The following is an 18,755-nucleotide window of genomic DNA, read 5'->3' on the forward strand; positions in this document are numbered from 1 at the left end:
ACTATTGTGTAAGTTTGTATGTATGAGATTGAATGGACGTAGCTAGCAGAATCATTCTTAGGATTCTATTCTGAGTAGCAACGTCTGTTGCTATGCTTCTGTTACCTTGGCTGCGATGAATTTCATGGTGTTCTCAAAAGGAGATATTTAAGCATAAAATTGACATGTAAATCAGATTTAAAAAAAAAAAAAAGATTTTGCAGTGCTTACCTTCTGCTGGTTCTCCCAACTGGCAGAGCCTGTGTCTACCCTTCTCTAATAAGGCTGGGGTTCCTGCTTGACCGGTGCCTTATGTTAGGCCATTAGCAAAGACCTTTTGTCCCAAGCCAAAAAAGTCATAACGTGACATAGTAAATTGAAACAATAGTTTTAAAAATTAATTCTTGCTAAATGTTTTTGTTTCATCTGCTTGAGAAATTGTCATTGTCCTTTTAAGTGAACATAAGGTTTAGATCTTTCCAAGCTCCCATGCGCTGCATTGCTCTAAAACAAGAGGTTATGAGTTCAGAAGGAAGCTCCCATTCTGGAAAGTTCCAGCTGCTTTTATAGCATTACCACATCAGAAAGATGCAGGCACTCCATTTAGTTTATAAAAAATATCATCATCTGTTTTGTGGAATAGAAATAGTTGGCCTAAACCATACAAAAGACCCTTATGAGATGCGATATATTTGATTGTGATATTTTGTTTCACACACTAATATACATTGGCTTACTGTCATGAAAAGATCTAGGCAATATGAGGGGGTTTCCCCTTTTTTTTCCAGCTGCCCTCTGGCACTGATAAGCTCTGGCCAAGTTTTTCATACATGCTAATGTGGCTTTGGGAAGATCTTTGGGAGAAGATTTCTGAAAGTGTGCAAAATGTTAAAAAGATTTCTGGAAGTGGGTATTAAGTGTCGTCAGCTGCTGGGACACCTCAGAAAAATGTTAGAAAATGACTGAAGCCTATTAAAGACGGAACAGAAATTTAGGCAGTCTTGAACAATGTCATACACAGACACAGACACTTACAACAGCCACTGTCATAAAACAAAAAGTAGAAGATGGGTTACAGGCTTTTATTTTTGGCCACCATGACTCTCTGAAAGGTTTTTTCATCTGAGGGAACTTCAGCAGACCTTTGCTTCTGTATTTGTTTATTCCATTTAGTAAAGGCAATTAAGCCAGAGAAGAGCTGACTGTGATATATAAATGAGTGAAGTAGTGTTTGTGTATTAATCCACAAATCTTTATAGCATAAAATGTCCTGTGCAGGTTTCAGATGTACCTTTCCTGCCTATGAAATTGAAAAAGTTAGTGTGCCTCTTATATAGAAGAGGTAGGTCAAGTGCTTACTGCTGCTGTGTGTAGGTTTAATACACATCTCCAGACTCATAATGAAAAATACCAAGAAGTGGTACATTTACAGCTCCTGTTACCTTCCTGTGCTCTCCACACTGTCATCATGTATTGTACTTTCAGAGATTTTGTTACTAGCCCCTTTCACGTTGTTAAGAATTTCCTTTTTGTCCTTTTAGTTTGTCCCTGAAGCCAAAGTCCCATCCTGCTGGTACGGGGCAGACAAGGACAGATCTCTAGCTATTCAAATAGAAACTGTCTCTATCAGTTGTGAAAATGTGAAAATCTGTTTTTCGTATGCAATTGGAACAGATATTTTAGAAATGTCCTAAAATGGAAGGAATTTTTTTTTTCAGACAGATTTTAGTTTTGATAATAAAGTAGTAGGATTCTACTTGCTTAGGAAGTGGGAATTTGGGCGCCAAGCCTCCGCAGCTCCTCAGCCAGCTTGATTCCAGGCTGCTGGCTCTGGAGCCAGCTGGCTTCAATGTCTGGGGAAAGTGGCAACAAGTGGGGCAGGATTCCAACACCAATTTGTCAAAGTTGCACACTGTGTGGAAAATTCTGATTTGGAAAAAAGTGTTTTAGTCTCTCATGAAAAATTCCAGCCAGATAGTTTTATCTGTTTGCTTATCTAGGACATGTTCGTGAAGAAAGAAGTATGTTACCTAACGCAACAAATAAACCAGATATTTTGAGATTTTTGCAAAGGGACAGATGCGTGAAATATTTAATCCTGTCATAAGTTTCATGATGTTCGGTGTTAATATCGCCAGATTATGGAAGCTTTCAGGGATGTGAGCAATAATACAGGATAGTCCAAATATTAACCCAGAAGGCAAAAAAAAATACACCCCCAGTATTATTTTTCTCTCATGATTATGGAAAAAAGAGGATCTAAGTGCGATTTTTTGAAATCTTAGTACTGAATTATGTTATTTAAAAGGCGCTGATATCTTCTTGCTAAAAGGAAGCAAAAAGCATTGTTTTTATTATTATATAATATATATATAAATATGCCTTCGGTCTTCAACACTTGAACAGCTTTAGATGAATTGCCATTGGCAGACTTAGTGTTTTTGCATTTCCTTATTCTTTTTCAGTTCCTAAGTATTTCGAGTAATCCATGTTGCTGTAATTTCAGTTGGCTTCTGCCAAAAGATTATCAATCAGTTAAGATGGTCTCCTTGACAACAAGAGATCTGGTTCTTAAGAGACAAGCGATTTCACCTTACCTCTTTTTTTGATGACTAAAATTTATATAGCAGTCTACTCTCACATTTCTCCTTTTTCTGTAATTCATTCGGCTGAGGATTTGTTTCCAGGTGTTACTTGAGAACCTGAGCCTATAGCTATTGACTGAGTAGTTTGTTCAGTTTCTTTTTTTTTTCCCCCACACTTCTGTCTTTGCTTGGTGCCATGCCTTATTTTATGCTTTAAGCACAGAGGCTGACATCACGTAAAACAGTCTTAGGTTTTTGTTCAAGTGCTGTCTATTTTCATCAGATTTTCTTCTACAGTTCTCTTCCTAGCGTGAAGACAGAAGACAGCCTCACATTCACTGGAAAATTCTCAGCTTTCACCCTCTTGGTTAGGGGCTGGATCTCTTCCTTCTTAGAGCATGTCATAAATCTAAATCACCTTTTTAAAACAGAAGGCTTTTGTATGTGAGTCTGCAAAGTCAAATGGGTATTTCCAGTTTGTGAAGTGTATCCTGTTGGATGTGATCCCTGTTGGATGAGCGTTCTGAAGGGAAGATGAAAAACGCTTCTGAACCTCACATTTGTTTGAGAGCCCCTTTCTGCTTGCTTCTTAACTCAGTTTCTGAGTACAGTCAGATATGCTGGTTTCTGGCACTGTCACTTGAAGTTTGGAGTTTATCATAAAACTAATTCATGCAGTTGACCTTTCTCAATTTGTTTGCCATATGCAAATAGTAAAATTCATCAGATACTTCTGTCAATAAGTGTACCTCAGAAAATTCTACTTCAGCTCAAGAAACTGCATATTTGTAGTTTGAAAAGCAAACAGACAAATATTTGTAAGGAGTAGAAAAGTAATGATGGTGTTATAAAAATAAATAGTATTTCTCCTCATCCTTTCTCACCCATTGCCTGAAATATGGCAGAAAATACTATGCGTCCGTCATAAGAGAATGCTACAGAATTGGAGGGACTTGTAGTGATGATGTTTGCATGGATGAAAGACTGGTAGGATGAGGGACTGAAAAGGTGAGCACTTTCTGCTTTAAATAAAGTCTAAAAAAGGAATATATGATAATGAGTGATTTTGAGTAAACAGGTTGCGGCTTTCCCTGTCATTGTATTCATCATTAGAACATGGGGATATTAATTGAAAACTAATTATTGATAAGCTGGGTGTAAAATTTAGATGTGTAGCTTTTTGTTCAATGAGAGTGTGGGATTATTACTATAGGAAGGTATTAAAGTCAAGAATTTAACAGGATTCAAGGGGACTAGACAGTATCCCACTAAACTCATTTAGTAAACTGTGGTTAAGGTAAAATATCATCCTTCTAGCTACCAATCTCTGATCTTTCATGGTTATAGTGAGACCTTTATGGGAGGAAGTTTTATTATCATACTTATCAAACTTATTATCATACTTATTATCATATATATCAAAAGCTGTTCTAACCTGCAAAGTTGACCTAAAAAATTCAGGGTTCTTGATCTGGAAGGATTCAGCATTCTTTGACTTTTTTTAGCAGCTTAAGACAGTTTTTTCAGCATGGAGTCTGAACTATAATAGCACTAGTGGAGTGATAGAAAAGGCTTTAAAAAGTTCTTTAGTCTGAATATGTTTGATGACCTCTTCCTACTTATTGTAATTTTGAGTGAATTCTTAAATTCCCAGTAACAGTTGTTCCTTCTAACTTCTGTTATGAAGACCTAAAGAGGGGAAAAATAAGTTAAGTGGATGGAGCTACTTTATAAGCAACTGAATGGCTTAAAAAGTAATTTTAAGCAAGGGAGAGGACAACCGAATAACTGAACAACTTGATAAAGATACATGCTCTATGTTAAATGATGTCTGGTTCTACAACTAAAACATTAAATTTTGTCAGTTTTGTTTACTTGAAGTTGAGGTGTGAGGAAAAACTACACACCTATGAACTGTGGAGATTGTGATATGTAATATTTTTTATAATCTTGGAGAAGCTCCGAGAGATCCAGTAGGATCCAGACTTCTTGTTTGATTTGACCTACTTTATACTGTAAAACTGCTGGTTAGTTCTAATGAATCAGCCATTGTTCATGTTGAACTACAGGTTTAAAACATGTTTGTCAACAACATACAAAGCATATTCTTTTTCTGGAATTTTTTTTGCTGTGTTTGTGTATACAAATATAGCAAAATGAGATTTAAGTAAATCTCAAGGACAAGCACTGCGGTGAAGCAATGCTGAAAATGTTAAATTGCTGTGATTGCTACTTTTAGTATAATGCGTTTTAACATTTCAATTATTTAAAAAAATCTTTAAATATAACAGCAGTTTGTGAGACCAAGCTTTAACTTACGTAAAATGTATTAAGTTAAGGTATTGCTTTTAGATATGATGAAATATTATGCATGGTGAATTGTTTTCCTCAATTTTTCCTCTGTTGCTTTAATGCTAGTTGTGGGATATACTTTGTTTGTGGGATATGTTAGAGTACTTCTTTTCCTCCAAACAGAACAGCACTTTTCTGATGTCGTACTTAGTGAAGAATACCTCAATCTTGGTGTAGAGCAGGTCTGCAGTCTCATATCCAGTGACAAACTCACAATTGCCTCAGAAGAGAAGGTAAGACCATCTATATCCGAGTATTCTTTTTATCCTTTTGGATGAGAGAGCAAGCTTGCTCTTACTGCTCTTCGACACTTGTTTGGATGCGTTCTTTGTTTCCTCAGTGAATTTAGGTATGTGTTGTCCACATGTTTAAAAGATTTTTCCCAAAAGTGTTAAGGATTTTTCCCAAAAGTGTGGTCAGTCTGATGATGAAAATTAATCTCAACTCCTAAAAATCCTAAAACTGTATTAGATCACATAACCCTTTGTTCTTTGAAAAAAATGGAAATTAAATGGAAATTCCTTCTCATCTTCAAGCAGAACAAACAGAACACATGCTGTCACATACACAGGAGTTTGGTTTACCAAGGGAGAACTAACTCGGAAACAGTGGTTTGAAGAGCAAGTATACACCATCTACTAACTTTTAACATCTGCAGTCCCAGAATGGTATTAAAACTCTGTATGTATATGTGGGCTGTTTAGCCAAATGGAACAAATGTGGGTTGCAAAGGAGATGGCTAGGTAGCTTGGTGTAACCAAACTTGAGTTTAAATATGTGTTGGCTCAGCTTTAGCTAGATCTCATTCTTTTAAACCCATGTTTGAAACTCTGTGTGCTCTTCAGTGAGCCCTGTGCATCTCTGAACTGCTAAGAGTTTTTAGGTTGTAGGTGTACTCATTTTGAGCTTTTGAATCCAGTTGTGGTTAATTTAAAGTATGTTAGTTTTGTTTTTTCCAAGGAGTATATAGGTGTACTTACAGCTCTGTTCAAAGGAAGCTAAATTGTATTCAAAATCATGTTTGAATACTGATTTGTACAGCTAGGTAGTGTTTTGCGTTAAAACCTTTTTGAGAACTCGAATCTAAGAACTATCTGCTTAAACTGCAACGAGCAAGGTCACGTTGCTGTTCTCATAATACCCTGAAGGTCCAGATCTATCACTTTGACTTTGGTACCTGTGATACTGTGTCTGTGGAGTATTATTAAGGTTTTAATGCTCTAGCATATGAGGAGCTGCTGTGCAATAGAGGAGAAACTAGGCTTGAGATCGCTTCTCCTGGTAGGACTCAGTGTTAAGTCATTTGAATGATGATGTGGCAGATCAATTCTCCAAGAAGGGAAGAAAAGTATGAGGATTGTAAGATCGCTGCTGCTGCATTGTTTGTTTACCTAGTTTTATTGGAGTATCAGTATCAATGACATTACTGCGTGCATTTTGTCAATGTAGTGCAGCAATCCTGGAAACACCAGTGGAGGATTGATACAAAAAGAGGATGGCTAATGCATCTTCAGAAATTTGTAGTGGATAAATGTGGAAATTATGAGAGCTGTTGCTGCTGTCATCTTTTCTTACGTTAGGAATTTTGGTAGAAACAAAAACTGGTTTTGGAAGCACACTGATATTTTCACACTTATGAACTTGTAAGTCAAGGGACTTGTATTTGTTTGTTTCCTGGAAGGTATTTGAAGCAGTGATAGCATGGGTAAACCATGACAAAGATGTAAGGCAGGAGCTAATGGCACGCCTGATGGAGCACGTTCGGCTGCCTTTGCTTTCCCGGGAATATTTAGTTCAGGTAAGCAAAAAGGAATACTAATTTTTCCGCATGTGAACACTTCTGTTTTTTGTGGTTTTTTTTTTAATGTCAGATGAATAATTTTAAATTTAAAAAAGTGTAATTCAGTGTGTTACTGATAGTAAAAATAAACAGACAGCCACTACCACATATGCATGTGCACATGCACACACAGAGTCAAAGGAGGGATTGCCACAGAGGATGATGTATGTACTTATTTTATCTGTTTAGCTGACTACTTGTCATACCACACCAGTAATCTGAATGATTTAATTCGCTGACGTCAGGTTAGCTTTCATTTGTAATATGATCTTTCATACAAGACTTGTTCTCATAAGTGAATTTTCAACTTCAGAATTGTATCTATTGTTTAAGTTGGTTAGGAATTAATGACAAAGGAAACATTCCTTTGCCTGCTTCAGATACAATACAATTTTTCAAATTTTATGAGCTCGTTTTGAGTATTTTGTTATCAGGACAAATACTTAAGATTGAAACTATAAGTTCACTATTCACATTGGTTAGTAGGTGTAGTAGTAGGTTGGTAGGTATTTATTTTAGAAATCCTGGGTTTGTGATACGAATTTCCTGCATTTGGGTTGTCTTGGGGTTTTTGTTTTGGTTTGTTTTTTGGGATTTTTTGCTGTTGTGGTTTTTATTGTTGTGGGGTGGTAGTTTGTTAAATTAGTCTCTGCCACTCCTGCCTTAGTGTTCTGTACTCTCTGTATTTGAAAAGTCAAGAAATGTGCCTGATTGTAAGAATAGTGATTTACCTTCTGTAACATCGTTTCTTCCATTTACTAATCGAGAATCAACATCGCCTGATTTTTGTTTTTTCTTTTTAGTGACTGCATATTGCCATCACATAAATTTGTGTCTAACTCTGGTTAAATGACAATCTAAAAAAGTCAGATTAATCTGCATTTGTGTGATACAACACAGGCTTTATTACACTTCATATTGATTGGTGTTTTGCTCAGACCTTGTTAAACTTCTATTAATAAACAGAGAGTTGAAGAGGAAATATTGGTTAAGAACAGCAGCGCTTGTAAAGATTACCTCATTGAAGCTATGAAGTATCACTTGCTGCCAACGGAGCAACGAGCATTGATGAAAAGCACTCGAACAAAATTGAGAACACCCGCTAGCCTTCCAAAAGTAAGACCCTTATTTTTCCAATGTACTTATTTCTTCAAACTCCCATTTTAAAAGATTTCATGAGAGCAGGACTGTCACTTGGGTTATTCCAGTTAAAATTTTTGTATGTGAATTATCACGAAAATAAAACAAGTGATTAGCTTTACACTCCATACTACTTATGATATAGATGTTTTAGTCTCCCACTTACACACACCACCACCACTACCTCCCCTCCCAATAACTATTTTTCAATAAGTGCTTCAGCATTTGCAAAAGAGACAATTATGGGAAAGTAAGCCTGGTTTTCTAAGAAACAATCAAAACAAAGACTGAAGCTTCCGAGTTGAGACATTTTATACAATTTTTAGCTAAATACTGCCTTTCATTCATTTTAGGAGAGAACAAAACAAACATTAGCTATTATCTTCTTTCCAATGAAGTAAGAAGTTTCCTCATGGTACTATTACGGCAACTGTTATAATGGAATAAGAGATTCCGTTCAGCAGATGTAGCGCATTTCTCGCAAAGGAAGCAGATAAGGCTGTTCTGTGATGCGAGGTCATAGTTCCACTGAACATCACAGATACTGAATTCTCATACCTCAGGTCAGAGTAGGATGTGAAGATACAGCAGGATCTGCCTCGTTCAAGGGAGCTCTACCTAGATTCTGCTTCCTGCTTTTCTACCTCAGGTAGTTCCTCTGGACACAATAATTACAAATTGCATGTGTTTTTTAAAGAAATGAATTTTGCCTAGCTTGCAAGACTCAAATTTCTTTTTTAGAAGAACCATTCTTTAATTGTTTCTTGTACAGAAGCTTGCTTTATTTTGTAACACTTTTTTGGTCTTTCAGGTGCTCTCATTTATGCAGATAACTCACAAATATTATCATCTCCTTTTTAGTTGATGATGGTAGTTGGAGGGCAGGCACCAAAGGCAATTCGCAGTGTTGAATGCTATGATTTTAAAGAAGAACGCTGGCATCAGGTGGCTGAGTTGCCTTCCAGAAGATGCAGAGCAGGTAAATGATGCCTAATTTTTTGTTGCAGTTGGTAATGCTTCAGAATTTAGGCGTCTGTAGAATGCATCGTATGTTCTTTGGAACAGTACTTAAGATATTTATCTGAGAAGGGCTAAGCCTTGACTTCAGTGATAATCCTTAAAATTTGAATTACTAATCTGGAACAATACAAGTTTGGTAACTTGTTCTTAATTTGTGCTTCAGTTTGTAATCTCTAGAATAAACTGCTTTACCTCCCATAGATACAGAGGATTAATAAATTTAAATAGTAATGCATTATAATAATTAATATAGTAAAATACCCTCTTGTTATTAAATGAGATGAAGAATGTGAAGAAGTGACCAACTGATACTAAAAATGTGAAAACGTGATCTTAGAGCAGCCGAGATCTCAAAGCAAGAAAAAAAAAAATAGCAAGCATGATATTCAGAAGCATGAGCTATTAGTAACAAAAAGTATCAGAACTACTAGTGCTTAATCTGAATGAAGTGTCAAAAGCCTGATAGTGTAGTGAGTACTGTAAATTGTGTCAAATATCTGCATACTTAGGACAGTATGGAATAAAACTACTTGACAAGAGACTAAACCGCTCACCTTTCCTTCCCGCTTCCCTGCTCTAGGAATGGTGTACATGGGAGGCATGGTTTATGCTGTTGGTGGTTTCAATGGTTCTTTGCGAGTTCGCACAGTAGATTCCTATGATCCGGTGAAGGACCAGTGGACAAGCGTTGCTAATATGCAAGACAGGAGAAGCACACTGGGAGCAGCTGTATTAAACGGCCTCCTTTATGCTGTGGGAGGATTTGATGGGAGTACAGGTATTTTTTGCCTTTATACGCTGCTGATTAGCTTGGACTACTCTTGGCATAATTGTATCGAATCTGAATGTTTCTTTCCTGGTAGCTGTGATGAAACCAAGCATTGTGGGTAGCCTGGCATCTCGTGGTGTGGAACATGCTTCAGTGGTCACATCCTTCTGCCTGCACAGTGGACTGTTTGCTCCTGTTGAAGAGTTTAGGCTTAATGACCGGGGAATCTGACAAGTTCCCTTTCAGTATTCCTTCTGTAATCAGAGTCCTTAACTCATGGAAGATGTGAGCGGAAAAATCGTCTCATCTTTTTTGTCCTGTTTGCATATGAGATATACTTCTGCATTTCCATGTACTGTAAATAGGATTACAGACAGCTTTCTTTGACCTGTGGGAAGGCTTTGGACAATCATAGTTCATTCTCTTCACAGATGCGTTAAACCATTTGTGCAGAGATGATTCTTTTCCTTAATATCTGTTACTGAAGCATATGTAGGAGACAGCACTGTGACTCGGGAAAGAAAGAAAATATCCAGGGAATAATTTTTCAGAGTTCCACAAAAGCTTTTGTTAATTTCCCCATTTTCAGACACCAAGAATGGGTTGACTGTAATTGGCTATCTAAAGGACATCAGCTGTGCCTTCTGCACAGTAATTAACAGTCTGTAAAATGAAATAATTTGAATTTTCAGCTATGAAGACTTTTCCAGAAGGTAGATAGTATGTTGCACCTGGATGTGCAGAGAAAATAACGTTGTATTGTCTTCATAGGTTTATCATCAGTCGAAGTTTACAACTTAAAGACTAATGAGTGGTTTCATGTAGCTCCAATGAACACAAGAAGAAGTAGTGTTGGTGTAGGTGTTGTTGGAGGTAAGTTGACAAACAATATTAAAAAGGGGAGGGGAGGGAGAATGCAATTGTTTACCCGACTAGCTTTTCTCACTTTTGAAAACATACTTCAGATTCACGTTTTTGCTCGACCTTGTAATTCAAATGGTATGAACAATACTTAATCGTGCTACCTAGTTTTGACCAGCTTTTAGCATAGTAGTGTTAAATCTTTTTTTTTAAAGAACTTCAACTGTGCCCGAGTCCAACAGAGGAAAAGCTCACTAAGCGTGCGTGCTCTAGGTTACGCATGTCAGCAAAGCTAGAGAGCCCAATTACTGAGGCTATGACCTTATAAATCGGTCTTTAGTGATGTAGCACTGCAGTATTGTCAACTCTGTTATCTGTGGCTAACTTTGCTGGTTGCATGCTGGGGATGATCTCAAGGACAGTGCCAGGAAAACTGCTGACTTGCAAGTCAGCTTAGCGGTGAACAGCCTGGATGTTGCTTGCACAATGCAGAGCTGGGCTGGCTCTTGCGTCTTAGAACAGGTTTATGCGTGTGTTTTAACTGCATAGGAACGACTGGTGTTTCTGATCTGAAAATGCAGACCGTAGAAGTAATTTTCATCTGAATTTTTGGTATTTCTAGAAAGCCTATTTGTGAGTTTCCAGTGTTGGACATACTTGATTTAACTTGCTTTTGAACAATTCTTAATCAAAAACAGGATAAAATACCTTTTTATTTCAGCTAGGCAATTAAAAATCTTTTGACTCACATTGTCCTTGTTAGATACCCGCTGCGTTTTACGTCCTAAAAATGACAGGAGCTACACTATCTTAAACTATGTAGAAAATAGGCAATAACTGATTGACAACAGGTACTGATTAGTAGCTAATTCAGAGAACGATGACTTCCCCTCAGCCTGTGTACCAGTATAGTCTGTGTGCATGAGAGATTTGTAGGTTTCTGTTGGTTACCCTTCTAGGTAAACTGTATGCTGTTGGTGGCTACGATGGGGCGTCACGTCAGTGCCTTAGTTCAGTAGAATGCTATGATGCCAATACGAATGAGTGGACCTATGTTGCGGAAATGAGCACTAGACGGAGTGGAGCAGGTGAGTGGCCAAGAATCAGCTATCCTTGTAGAACTGAAACAAAGCTGTGGTTTTCGAATGTATCTAAAAATATAAAAGGTAAGCTGAAGTCCAAGTCTGATGGAATGTGTTAGTCTTACATGGCTGATATATTGCAGGATATAAATACGAAACGATCCTACAGAGCAAGATTCAGTCTGTTAGTAGTAAATATCTTTCCTTGCTTTTTCATACTTTTCATATTCCTTCTCTTCCCATAACTTCTGATGTTTTTAACATACAGACTAATATGCATGGATTGTGACAATCAATTTAATATCACCTGAATACTGAAGTATCAAAATCTAGATAGTCAGGATCAAAAAATGGCATTTCTTCAAAGATGTCTCTTTGCCGGTATAGGGCTGATTTTTCTAATAGTGTTTTCAGGCTGACTTTACATGTGAACTGTGACTAGATTTCCACCTCTTTGGAGGACTTGTTCTGCATTCTGATTCGCTGCAGGAGATTTTGTCCTTGTTCATTCTTAATTTTGTATTACTGGTTTCATCCTATTACTTCCACTTATGTACCCTTTGTTTCATCTTCAGTAATTCTTCTCATCACCTGGTGTTTACATCCTTTGGATATGTATAGGCTACTACATGTTATCCTTCCTTATCGTTTAGCCAAGGTATATCCATTTATTTCTTTATAATCTTAAAAATCCCTTCTTTATTTTTTTGTGGATTTTTTTTTCCTTCTTGCGATTTTGACTACATGTATTTCTCTTTAAGCCATCAAAAGTGCCTGTGATATTCTGCTTTTGTTTAATGAAATGATGCTTACACAGTTCCAAACTGACTTTAGCATTTTCATTATCTATTTATACTATGGACTCGAATTTCATTTACTGTTCACTGTCCTCTATTTGTCTTTTGGTATTTCAGGTTTTTTCAACTCGCAGAAGTTGCTTTATTTCTCTAGATGCGTTCCCATGGAATTTTTCAAGTCAAATTGCATGATATTATTTTTCTATGTTTATTTTTTTAGTTGTTTAAGTCACTTTTTTGCCAAGTACTTAATGGTGCTTTTTAGCAACACCCTTCAAATACCTACTGGTGATTGCATTAATATGCTTCATAATTGGAAGAGATGTTGCTACAAATAAAATTGGATGGACTTATTATGCTCAATAGATGATTAATAGTTATACCAACTTTTCATCATGCCTTCCATTATTCTTTATTAACTCTGAACAGTTTTTAATCTGTATAATGATGTTTAAGTCAAAATTATTTCAAAAGATATACAAGTATTAAAATTATTACTAAAATCAAGATATTTAGTTTGTGATACTTCCATTATACCATTAAAAAATCAGCAAGTTGGTATGTCTCTTATTGATGAAACTAATGTTTGGATTGTGTTTCTCAACTAAAACTGTGATGTTAATGAAGGAAACATGGTACACTGTATCTCAAGAAAACAGTTGTCTTGTGAAATTTCTAGTTACTCGGTCTGTGCATCTTGGAAGTAAATTCTGGATTGAAAACTGGCCAGAGTTGCAGTAAGGGTACGGTTAAATACTCCTGTCTAATACTGGCAAGTTTTGAGGAAAATATTTATATAAAATGGGCAAATTACAAGTATCATTATAAAGACTAACACTAAAGTGTTGTGGGTTGTGACAAAGCTTCATTTTGCAATCTGCCCGCACACCCATTTTATTTCAACGTTTTTTTTTATATTCTGTTTTTGCAAACTATCATTGTGCTTGTAGCCTATTTATATGCTAGATATTTTCAGATATTTTTTAAATGTTGAATTACTTCTGTGACTCTGAAATTTAGTGCCTTAGATACACTAACTACTGGGATCTTTCTGCCCCTCTCCTCCCTCCCCTTGTCCCAGAGTTCAGGACCGTGTTTGTTTACTCAGCTCTCTGCTGCCTTTTAACTTGTCCTCTGATTAAAAAGTTGGCAAGGAAAAGTAAATGTAGTCAGTTATTTAAGATTCATATAAGCAAGTAACATAATCAACGTTCTTCTGTGCCACTCTAAGTACATGGAAAATCATATTTGTGAGTGGGGGAGGAGTGGGTGGTAATGTCAAAATCATGACTACGGATTTAGCTTGGCTGTAGTGGCCAAATACCTAAAACCACCAGAACTGTTTCAACTGGCTGTCAGTCTTGGTGGTGTTATGGGTGCTAACTGAAGAGAATTTTGTTCCTGTATTGAACCTTTGGATCTCTGGTCATCTAAAGGAACTTAAGCCCATCTCTTCTGTTCCTACTGCTTCAGCTTCAGAGGTTAACCCTCGATTACTCTTCTTTAGTACCAACTGCTTCTCAGTTGATCAATACAGGGACAGATCTGTTTCCAGCAGCATACTAGGATGAGAAACTTGAGATCCAAATATAGGCCATTTGGGAGGGATGAGAGATATAAGACAGGGTCCTGAAAAATGGGCAGGAAAGAAAATTAACAAAGAAAGGAGAACTCAGAAGACGGCAACAAGAGGATACAGCCGAAGGAGCAAGAAATAAGGTAGGACTTGGAAACTGGGTGTGGGATTAAGGGAAAATGAAGCACCAAAGAGGAATGGAGGACATTGTTAAAAACAAGGAGCTATCAAAGAAAAAATGGCAATGTGGCAGAGGGAAAACTCTACACACTGAATAGGAAGGTTGGTAACTATAGAGAAAGCCTGGGTGGGGGGATTTATATCGCATCACATATTTAAACTAAATCTTTAAACTAAAAATCTTAGCCCTCCTTCTAGCTCTGGAATCTTTAATGTTACAAAAGATGAATGTTGTATTATCCTGCCTAATAAAGTTTGATCAGAGTGGGAGAAACAAAAGCTGTCACACTATACTGTGACATGATAGCTAGAAATAATAGCAATAAAAGAGAAATTAACTGGGAAGGGTATCGGGAAACATTAGTAGTATCACTGATAAAGCATTAGATAGCATGATTTCTAAAGCAGTGTCCTATTAAGAAGCTATTTTTCAGATTTGCAGTAACAATTAACTCTTCTGTGTTTCCTTCCCCTCTTCCTTTAATTATTAAAATCTGTCTTGTTAATAAGAAAATTCAGTTATTTCAACAGGAGTCATTTCTCTCCCTGTATAGGAATGGCTCTTACATACAATATTAGTCATATGTTTTCAAACATATTGCAACTGGCTATTAAGATTCCTTTTTTTTAACCCAGCAGGTTTTTTTTCTCTGAAGGACTTAACTGATCTTTTGCATTCACATTTGCTATTTACCTTTTATTAAAGATTTTAAACGGTGCCCTTTCCATGGAACCCTTAAAGAACTATATTTGTAAATCCGTATCTCAGCTTTGAGTTTCATAATCTTAAATGTGACATATATTAGATTTCCCAATGTATTTTCACAGTCATGTTTTTTCAGTTGTCTTTATGGTCCATCACTCACAAGTTTTAATGCAAAAAACGCCCCTACATTTCTGAAATCTGTTACTTTTGGGTTCTAATAGTGCATTATAAAGTGAGGAATAAATAAATAAACAGGCCTTCCTTTCTGCTTCCCCTCTTACCATCTTTTCAATATGTGCAGCCTGGTTAGCAAGTAGACATAGACTAGCTTTATTTACTCCTTCATCCCAAGCTTACAGATTGTTGAACTTCTGTTATAAAGGAGACCCTTTAATATCCTTTTGGGTATTTTGATAACTGAAGCTTGGTTCAAGGAACCTTGGTGTTCTCCTCCAAATCCCAAGGAGGAAGGTGCTCACTCTGTTTACTTTTGTTTCACATATGTTTACAAGGTATTCCAACACTTCAATAGAAACATCCCAATTGTAGAATGTCTGTCCATTCAGCTTTTATCCTCCGTATTGCACAGTTTTTACTTTCTAAAAATTCACTTAACGCTTTATCATCTTGTCAGATTTCCGTTACGCTGGCTGAGCACACTGTCTCATTTACTGTCGCTCCTAATTAGTCCTAAATTTCAACAATCCTCATTTTCTCGCACTGCATTTTTCGTCCAAAATTTTCTAAATCTTCTGTTGCAGAACAGCTCTGGTCTTTGTATGCTGCAGTATGGTACATGGGCATGCAAGACATTTTATCAGTGTCTTGCTGTAGTTACTGTCTTTTTGCTTTAACACATCCTGACCCAAATGTTTTCTGAAATAGTTCCTAACGTTGACTGGATGAAGGATTTATGTTAGTGGACGTAATATTTTTTGTTTCTCCTGTACCAGTCAAACCATTCTCTGGTTAATTTTGAGTACTTTCATATGTTCACAGGTGTTGGTGTGTTAAACAATTTATTGTATGCGGTAGGTGGTCATGACGGTCCTTTGGTAAGAAAAAGTGTTGAAGTGTTTGATCCTGTCGCCAGTACATGGAAGCAGGTCGCAGACATGAACATGTGCAGAAGAAATGCAGGTATACGCAACAATTACTTTAAAATAGTGGTAATATCGTTTGGTGTAAAGGGTGTGTTCGTTCCTGGATTTCTGTGGCTTTCATGATGTCGCAGAATAGAAATAGTGCTTTTATGGGGTGAACAAGGCACTTGCGAATTTTCATATTGCTTTCCTGTCTTTTTTTTTTTTCCCAGGTGTTTGTGCTGTAAATGGTCTCCTGTATGTCGTTGGAGGAGATGATGGTTCCTGTAATTTATCAACAGTGGAGTATTATAATCCAACAACTGATAAATGGACAGTTGTGTCATCTTGTATGAGTACAGGAAGAAGCTATGCAGGTAATGTATATAGGTATTTTTTTAACAGACCTTTTACAGTATAACAGCTAGGATAAGTAATTTGACACAGCATCCAAACAAAGTCCTGTCTAAGGTAAAACCTGAGATACTGGAATGGGTGTGAAGAATCTGATGGTACATTTTGAATGATGACTTCAAACAATTATTCACTACGAGATAAAAAAGGGGATAAAACTGCAGCCAAGGGATTTAGCACGTTAAGTAGTGAGTCAGAAAGATGATTCTGGTATGACCAGTCCTTTTTTTTAACAAGACATTTGTGCCTCAGTCTGCGGGAGTCCAATTCTGAGGTTCTTTGGGATTTGGTATTTAGAAAACAAGAGCTGTTTCAGGAATCTTGTCCTTCAATAACTGCAGTTTATCAAAGGAGTTAAAGTGAATATTAGGGATATATTTCACTGATAACAAAATGAAACTTGAGTAATGACAATTTTTTTCAAGTCACAGAAACTTTCAGAACTTTGCACTGATTGATACAACTGATTGTCAGAAATTAGGGAAAGTATGAACACTGATGCTGGTGCACAGTTTTTTGATGTTATACTGGTTGCAAGGTATTATACTAAAACTTGATTTTCATATTCTTGATTTTTTTTAATACTACCTGAAGATTTATGCCTTTTTTTTTTCCTCACTCTAGGTGTTACAGTTATTGACAAACCATTATGATCAGGAAAGGAATTTTCAACTTGATTATGCACTAGAAGCAGTCTTCAAGTGTATTTGAAGTGACTGAGTACCTAAGCACTTCTCTACTTGTAGCTGCACCTTGAGTCACAACGGAAGATGTGACTATCTACAATTACAGATGACAGATGATGAAGATTACTCTAGGTAGAAGCAATGCGTAGGATTATTCTGCAGTTGAGCAGAAGCTGACTGAATTTTTGAAGTCTAGTGGACCATTTCTTTTTTATTGCAAGGTCTTAAAAAAAAAAAAGCCGCTTTCGTAAGGACCGACTTACGTCAGTCATGACTGAGAAACGGATTGTCAGTGAAGAATGGTGTGTATTCTGGTGAAAGTAAATTTTTGTCTTATTTTTTCCAGAGACTAATAAATATATTTAAAGAAATGGTCAGTCTTCATAGTAGGTATTGAATCCCACCTCAGTAATTCGAGCTGGCATGGGGTAAATGTTTCCTTTTGTAAAACTTTTGTTACATAACTATAATATGTGCATATGTTTGTGTGAGCATAAGTTGCTTTCTATTGAAATTCTTCAAAACCTGATTTTACTATTTATAATTTGGCACAGTACTTTGAATATGCCAGTACTATGTTGTAAAACAGAGCTGTATTTTTTGATAGGTAACAATGCTTAACACTACTAATTCCCACTGAAGGAGATCAGAGATGGTGTAACACTTCTTGAACAGGTGTAATTTCAAGATCTTTTTAATAAAAATGTTGTCTGTACTTACGAATTTTTTTTCTGTTCGATTTTGGTCACATTTAGATGTTACTTCTTTCTTAGCTTTTTATCCAAAAGGTGATTTGGCATGAAACTAACTGGAAATTTATAATGAATGTGTGAAATTGCCTTGAACTTGCATGGTACTAAGGCGTATTTATGCGTGTAACCTTAGCTTCTATGAGCTAATACCTGAATATACTGTATGTGGCCACGCTTACAAAGCAGCTCATTTTTATTCGTTCTTTGGATGGCCTCCTTTTAACATGACCAAAGTTATTGTCATATTTGAGACGTTTTCGTCAAATAAAAGTTTGTATACTGTTTCCTAATGCCAACAAGTTGCTTAAAACTTGTGTTGCTCAATACAAGTCTCAAACCAAATAATCTTGACATCAGTGGAGAGATTTTGTTTGGCGTTTTTTCTGGGGTGGGGGGGAACGCTGGTGTTCTACAGATCTGAATGGAAGCAAACTGAAAAGAATGACGAAGGTCTAAGAACCGGTCATGTAAATATCACTGGTTTGCCGCAGGTTTGTTTTGAAAGCTTCGGCTGTCAGTTAGAAAAGTAGCGGCCACCTCCACGTTCCAGTGAAACTGTCTGAGCTGTGAAATTAGTATGACAGGCGGGAGTAAGGCAATTGTATGCTATTAAACGGACGATGGCGTTTTGCTGCCGCTCTGGCGCGGGGCGCTGTGGGTGTAGGTGGCGGGTCTCACCGGGAACACCTCAGCGGAGCTGCGCGTCCGTGTCATTTGTAGCGTTTTACCTCAGGCCGAGCTCGGCGAACGGGGTCCTGCTCCGCTGCTCCCCTGGCACACCCTCGCGTTCCAGTCCCGTTACTGACCGAGGCAAGGGAGCCCCAGCGCCGCTTTAAAGGCCGCGGAGGGGGGCAGCGGGCAGCCGGGGCTCGTCTAGGCGACGGCCGCGGCCCCGGGGCACCGGAACGCCCGTCGCCGCCCCCACCTCTGCCCA

General features: G+C 37.2%; 1 protein-coding gene and 1 long non-coding RNA gene across 3 annotated transcripts in view; one reads left to right on the plus strand and one right to left on the minus strand.

The window, feature by feature from the left end:
- The window catches only part of KLHL2 (kelch like family member 2), a 59,788-nt gene extending 41,668 nt beyond the window's left edge, over positions 1 to 18,120 (plus strand). Inside the window, exons 6-15 of one of the 2 annotated variants that reach the window (XM_075421667.1) lie at positions 5,040 to 5,149; positions 6,598 to 6,714; positions 7,723 to 7,872; positions 8,758 to 8,875; positions 9,497 to 9,694; positions 10,457 to 10,558; positions 11,506 to 11,634; positions 15,887 to 16,027; positions 16,203 to 16,346; positions 17,008 to 18,120. In XM_075421667.1, the coding sequence (XP_075277782.1) occupies positions 5,040 to 5,149; positions 6,598 to 6,714; positions 7,723 to 7,872; positions 8,758 to 8,875; positions 9,497 to 9,694; positions 10,457 to 10,558; positions 11,506 to 11,634; positions 15,887 to 16,027; positions 16,203 to 16,346; positions 17,008 to 17,036 (1,238 nt within the window). In that variant the 3' untranslated portion in view covers positions 17,037 to 18,120. Of the gene's footprint in view, positions 1 to 5,039; positions 5,150 to 6,597; positions 6,715 to 7,722; positions 7,873 to 8,757; positions 8,876 to 9,496; positions 9,695 to 10,456; positions 10,559 to 11,505; positions 11,635 to 12,203; positions 12,287 to 12,542; positions 12,796 to 15,886; positions 16,028 to 16,202; positions 16,347 to 17,007 lie in introns of those variants that run through there. The other variant, XM_075421669.1, reaches the window with a different exon arrangement.
- On the minus strand, positions 15,194 to 18,741 carry LOC142361455 (uncharacterized). Its single transcript, XR_012764080.1, has 2 exons — positions 18,550 to 18,741; positions 15,194 to 16,254 (listed from the first exon to the last, which is right to left on the minus strand). It is a non-coding gene; the product is annotated as an uncharacterized LOC142361455 (long non-coding RNA).
- Positions 18,742 to 18,755: the final 14 nt, after the last annotated feature.

Source organism: Opisthocomus hoazin, chromosome 5 (genome assembly GCF_030867145.1).
Source record: "Opisthocomus hoazin isolate bOpiHoa1 chromosome 5, bOpiHoa1.hap1, whole genome shotgun sequence".
In the NCBI taxonomy this organism is placed as follows: domain Eukaryota; kingdom Metazoa; phylum Chordata; class Aves; order Opisthocomiformes; family Opisthocomidae; genus Opisthocomus; species Opisthocomus hoazin.